The sequence below is a fragment of the Ictidomys tridecemlineatus genome, chromosome 1 (assembly GCF_052094955.1).
Source record: "Ictidomys tridecemlineatus isolate mIctTri1 chromosome 1, mIctTri1.hap1, whole genome shotgun sequence".
Lineage (NCBI taxonomy): Eukaryota > Metazoa > Chordata > Mammalia > Rodentia > Sciuridae > Ictidomys > Ictidomys tridecemlineatus.
In genome coordinates this window covers 186,748,282-186,754,933 of record NC_135477.1, presented here as the reverse complement: position 1 = coordinate 186,754,933, position 6,652 = coordinate 186,748,282, and the positions used below count along the sequence as shown (strand labels likewise).

The 6,652-nt window shown below is 46.4% G+C and overlaps 1 protein-coding gene across 1 annotated transcript; it reads left to right on the top strand.

Moving 5' to 3' along the window:
- The first annotated feature begins 805 nt into the window (after nucleotides 1-805).
- Nucleotides 806-2,850, top strand: LOC144366639 (olfactory receptor 2T1-like). Its single transcript, XM_078021158.1, has one exon. It carries the CDS (start codon nucleotides 1,582-1,584, stop codon nucleotides 2,614-2,616), a length of 1,035 nt encoding a protein of 344 aa, XP_077877284.1. The 5' UTR covers nucleotides 806-1,581; the 3' UTR covers nucleotides 2,617-2,850.
- Nucleotides 2,851-6,652: the final 3,802 nt, after the last annotated feature.

The window sequence follows — 6,652 nt, the reverse complement described above, 5'->3', positions numbered from 1 at the left end:
CCCCAAAACTCCGGAGGCTGAGGCAGGAGGAAGGCAAGTTCAAGACCAGCCTAGCAACTTAGTGAATCCTTGTCTCAAAATAAGAACTAAAATGGGCTGGGGATGCAACCTAGTGGTAAAGTGTCCCTGTTCAATCCCCAGTACCAAAAAATAAAAAATAAAATTAAAGGGACTCTGTTTCAATTGCATATAGCTAAAAATGTAATAGACCACTTGGCTGTCATGTTTTACTTGATAGCTGCAGTCACTATCTAGCTATTGTCCTGTGTGATGGGTGAGAATACAGAGGGAACTGAGACCACTCACGGCACCCTTTCCCCACTAACTGATGGTTTGCTGCTGACACTTGGTTAACTGGTGGAAGAGGGGCTTTACAGCTCCTCACTTCCTGGGTTGACTGCAGACCAAAGAGCCAACAGGTATGGAGATCCTTCAGCTCAACTTTGCACAGGGTGATTTCACAATGGTGTCAATACTGTTTAGTGGTGTGCTTCAGTGCCAATGACTCGGAGGTTTGGAGTGTTTAGAGGAGTCATGAATTAGTTTGGTCAAATTAACTCTGTTCAGAAAAATTATCTGTCATGCATTCAGCCTTAAAACACATGGAAGGCCATTCTTTACTTTCATAAGGGATTTCTTTGTTTTTCTTCATCAAAACCTGAAATTACAAGAGACACACTCAGTTTTTCCTAATCAAGAAATACTTAAAATATTAAAATTTCCAAAAGTGCATGTGATTTATAGCTCAATATGTATTTCCCTGTGTATTTACTCTGAATCATTCTTGATAGCACTAATTGCTAATTCTCATGCTTCTCAATCCTAATATCAATTCCTCATTATCCTGAAATTAACATTAACATTTCTGTCTTAAAAATAAACAAAGAAAAGTGAGCAATAGTCTCCTATAGTAGATGATCCTTTTGCATCTGAATTTGCAAGAGTGGTTCACATTCCCCTATTCACTCATCCCACACAATTTGCCCACAACGTGAGTGAATTTACACTAAGTGTATTCTCAAGATATAGCCTGTGACTCCTGTGACCCTCGAGATGTAGAACATGACTCCTGTGACCCTTGAGATGTAGACCATGACTCCTGGACAGAGTGGGAGATTACCACCCATGTGGCTGAATGGCAGACAACTCATAGTCAGATAAAGACGATTTGAAGATGATGATTATGCTGACCATGACTGAGGGGCATTTAACAACGGTCCCAGTTGATTTGCACTAATGTGTGCTCACACTCATGTGTACACACACACACACACACACACACACACACACACACACACAGAGGGAGCAACAATCATGGTACACTCAGTTGCCACAGAGCATGAGTTACAACTTTATGTACTGTTCCACAAGTATTATCGTTATACAGTAGTATCTGCTGACATCTTGTCCAATATAGTTACTGAATTTATGGCTTAATAGTGATCAAATTTACTAAAAATCAGTATAGATTAACATTCTGATACAGATTAGTTGTTGCTTATCAGTTCTGAATTATTAAGAAAGCCATTTTAGACTGTTTCTTCCATCTCTTAGAAGTCTGATGCTTGACTACTAATCCGAATGTTCTGGTTTAATCCCGTGGGAAATGCCACCCTTTTACCTGGAAGACGTTGGGCTACTCCAGCCACCGCAGCCTCAATGGCAGGGGACAACGCGTCCTTCGCGGACTTCACCCTCGGGGGGCTGTTCGGCACCGAGGAGACTGGGGGTCTCCTCTTCGCGGTCGTCTGTGTCGTCTTCTTCACGGCTCTAACGGCCAATGGGGTCATGGTCTTTCTAATCCGTGCCGACGCGCGCCTGCACACACCCATGTACTTCCTGCTCAGCCACCTGTCGCTCATCGACATGCTGTACATCTCCACCATCGTGCCCAAGATGCTGGTGGACTACCTGCGGGGCCAGAGGACCATCTCCTTTGCGGGCTGCACGGCGCAGCACTTCCTCTACCTGACGCTGGTGGGCGCCGAGTTCTTCCTGCTGGGCCTCATGGCCTACGACCGCTATGTGGCCATCTGCAGCCCGCTGCGCTACCCGGTGCTCATGAGCCGCCGAGTCTGCTGGCTGATCATCGCGGGCTCCTGGCTAGGGGGCTCGCTGGATGGCTTCCTGCTCACGCCCATCACCATGAGCTTCCCCTTCTGCGGCTCCCGGGACATCGACCACTTCTTCTGCGAGGCGCCCGCGGTGCTGAGGCTGGCGTGTGCGGACACGGCGCTCTATGAGACGGTGATGTACGCGTGCTGCGTGCTGATGCTGCTGACGCCGTCCTCGGTGGTGGTCGCCTCCTACGCGCGGATCCTGGCCGCTGTCCACCGCATGAGCTCGGCCGAGGGGAGGAGGAAGGCCTTCGCCACCTGCTCTTCCCACATGATCGTGGTGACCTTGTTCTATGGTGCCGCCATGTACACCTACATGGTGCCGCAGGCTTACCACCAGCCAGCGCAGGACAAAGTCTTCTCCGTCTTCTACACCATCCTCACGCCCATGCTGAACCCGCTCATCTACAGCCTGAGGAACAAGGACGTGGCCGGCGCTCTGCAGAGGGCCCTGCGGAGACTCCGGGGCTCTCAAAGAGTGTCCCGAGAGGCCTTCTGACAGCCGGCTCTGGTGTTGGGGATGGCAATGGGAACCCTGGCTTGGTGGCCGTGCTCCCCCTGCAGGAATGAACTGGAGGGAAGGGTTCAGCTGTGCAGGAGGAAAGCAGCTAACTTGAAAGTGTGTCCCCTGTACTTTCCTCTCTCAGCTCTTTTTCTGTTCTTACACCTCCTTTTTGCCCTACTCGGTTCACATGTATGCAAAATAAATACCCAGTGGTTTCCAGAAACAAAAGTTGGAAAATTTCCCCTGGGTTTTACCTTCTGGAGGATATTAAACCACTCGGAATCGTCAATGGCATGGGCAGTAGCGAGGAGTGCACTGCCTGTAATCCCAGCAACTACGAAGGCTGAGGCTGGAGGATGGAAAGTTCCAGGCCAGTCTCAGCAACTTAGGGAGCCCCTAAACAGCTTAGTGAGACCCTGTCTCAAAATGAAATAAATAAAAAAGGGCTAGGGAGTAGCTCAGTGGTTAACTGGCCTTGGCTTTAATCCCTGGTACTAAATAAATAAAGGGAGTACAGGAGGGAAGATGGTTCTTTGAGATCTAGACAATTGGGTGTAAGTCTAGCTCACTGTTGAAAGAGAAGAGGAACATCATCTTCTGAGAATCTTCCGGGCTCATTCATAGGTGGTAAGAAGAACCACTGGACAGTTTCCTCCAGTGGTCATTGTCTGCACCACAATCACTAGGTGCTCATTATTTCCAGTAAAAATTCAGCATTTAATTTTTGTTTGCAGAACATGAATGAAAATGATTTATCTGGTAAGTTACAGCTGATGTATGAATGCAAAAGGCACTTCCCAGAGGGCACATGAGCATACCGCGGGAGGGGTCTCAAAACATTGGAGAAATATGCAAGCTTGGGCTGGGGAGATGGCAAATCACCTTTCAAGTGCATTAAGTGATCGCCAGTTAACCTGCCCAGGTGATAGAGGTCAGCTAAGTTCCTCTCCATGCCCCACTGATGCTGCAATTGAGGACAGAAGGCCTGTGGCAGGGGCTGGGAAATGGCTCAGTGGTGGGGTGCTCACCTATCATACCCTGGGTTCCATTTCAGCACCCCCCGAAAAACATGTGGCAGGCCATGAGAAGTGCATCATGTGCCTATACAAGGAGTTCACTCTTGGGGAAAAGGGGTGACTTTGCTCAATTTGCAGTGTCCAGGTGGAAGTGTCGTCATAGGAACTTAACCAAGGACATAGCTAGAAGCACACTGGTCAGGCTCTCTGTGAAAGGTAACGACTCACATGCTTGTCAGTTCATCATCCTCTAAGCACTGCATGAGAAGGAAGCGCTTATTGATACCTCTGGTTACTGGAGAAATGCCAAGGGGAGTATAGAGAGCAAGGTTTATTTCAAGGACAGAAACAGACTTTTCCCTGGAGGGAGAAGGGGAACATAGCTGGTATCCAAAGAAGTGGGAATGTCCTGCCCCTTTATACATCTTAAATTTTCTCTGCCTCATGCCTTCCTTCCTCCTTATCTCTCACCACCCTGCATCCATGAACAGTGGCCAGGGTGAGCCAAATGGTGAGAGCCAGATGGGCAAGAGGAGGGCCAAATGGTAGAGTGATTCAGGCTTTAAAGTAGAGCCAACTCTTAGGATTCCCTGCAAGGAACAGCTATTCCTGGGACAGGTTACCTCGGCAACAGGTTGGAGCAGGAGCAGGGGGAAGGGTCTTGGAAAGAGGAGGGGGAAAGGGAAATATTTGATTTTCTTTCCAACTAGCCCCAACCTTCCTGATTGAACACAATTATTTATTATCTATATTGACTGCCTTTTTCCCCCCAGCTTCATGATTATGAGTTCTCATTTGCAGGCAGGTGCAGTACAGTATGTGTCAAGCAAGGAAGGGACTTCTCTGGGGTATGTGTGTCTGGGGGGACACACACCTTGCTGCCTTTAAAGGACCTTGAATGATAGAACCATGTGTGCAGATGTAGCTCCCTGAGTCAGGCATTTATTCACATTCTTTATGGCTGTGAGCAAAACAAAGCACCTGCACTCAGGAAATGTTGTTATAGTAAAGACTATGAAAAGAGAGCAACCCAAACGGGAAAGCAAGGGGAGTAACTTAGTACCCCAGCCAGTTTGTGTGTGGTAGTGTCCCAGGAAAGCAGGGAGCTAAAACTCCCAATCTCAGTTTTATGTTCCGACCAAAGAAAATTTAAAGTCAGACATCAAAAGTCATGCAGGAGAACTTTATTATAGGTGACAGTAAAACAAAAGTGAAGCTTGAGCCGAGAGCACTCTCAAGGGAGAGAGTGGGCTGTCTCCAATCAGAGAATGACAGAGAAGACAATGCTGTCCCCAATTTCACTACTGTTGATGTTCACTAGGAGAGCTGGGGGCCCTCTTCTGTACTCTCTGCCAGTCCGGTGTTCAACTCTTCCTTCATGTTGGGTGATGGAGTTATGGATCTTACTTGGTCCTCTCTGGAACTGTCATAGTGGCCATTCTTTTTAGGGAGGTTTCATCTACAAGTCAATCCCATGTTAATGTGGGCACTGGGGTCAATAGCTGGCCAGAAGTCATCTTAATGTACCTGTGCTACTAATGGAAACTTCAATCCCAGAAAATTGAAGACACTTATGGCCATAATTCCTAGCTTCACATCAACTTCAGTGGACCCTGTCAATAATTAGTCCCATTAATCCTTTTCTCTTGCCATGTTTTACGAATAGCTCTCTTGCTTTTGTTTGCTTTCTATAGATTAACTGCCACCATTTGATATCTTAAGATAGTTTAAAGAAGGACACTGAGGTAAGTTAAAGAACACTTTGTGACCTTACCATGCATCTCACTGCCCACTGCTAGCTCCTACCTAGCAGTAGCCGTGAAGAGAGCTGAACATATCTGTGCCCTGAACCCAGCATGGCCATCCTTGAGTGGATTCCTAATAGACACCTGTGCATGATGTTCACCAAAGGATGTACAATAGCCCACCAAATATGGAAGCTGCCCAGAACCCAGGGAGAGTGAAATGGATAAATGCACGTGTTAGGTCCTTAGGGAAAAGTAACTCCATTTTGAAAATCAGCACCTGTTCACAAAGGCATGACCTTCTTGTTAGGCCTGCCCGCAAAGAGTTCCTAACCATCAAAACCACAATAAAGATGCCAAGTAACAATTAACAATCACAGAACCAGAGAGGTTATTTTTTAGTACTCCATTATACATGAATATATACTTAGGAAGTTTGTTCTAGCAGACTGTTGTGCCTTGCAAAGGGCAGCCCAGAAGATATCCTCTGTCAATAAACCTTTGCTTGACTCAGAGATGTGTCTCTCATGGATATTTGCACCTGCTACCATAGCAACACGTGGGACATGTTTATATAATATGCAGAAATGTTCTAATACTGCCTATAATCATAGGGATTAATCTCATGAACGCTGGGTGAACTTGAGTCACAGACAGTACAACTGTGTCAAAGAGAGCTAACAAAATTTCCCACATTTTAGGAGGATCAGCAGCTGGACAGCACATAGACAGGCGTCTGGTGGGAACTGTTAATTTCTGTTCCTTAATGGGAAAGCTGATTTCACACCCAGAGTTCAGTTTCAGAAAAGTGAGCAAGTTCAAACTTTTTATATGTTTAATACTTTTTGTATTACACTATACTTCCCACAATGGGGCAATGGGAGCTGCGTAATTAGGCCAGTATCCTTCCCAGCACTTTCCTCTCCTGGCACCCTTCTGCCTCGTCCCTTTCCTCTACTGAACGCCTTTTGATTTTCATGAGATCTTTACCCCCACTTTCTATTTCTCTTTCCTCTCTAGCTGCTGCACATGAAAGTAAACACACCACTCTTGACCTTCTGTGTTTGGCTTATTTGTCTTAACATAATGCTCTCAAGTTCCATCCATTTTTCTGCAAATTGCACAACTGCATGCTTTTTCAATGGCTGACTAGAACCTCTGTGTATATAGAGCAAATTTTCTTGAGCCTTACAGCCACTGACAAACACCTAGGCAGGTTCTATATTTTGATTATTGTGAATTGTGCTGCTAAAACGTGGGTATGCATGT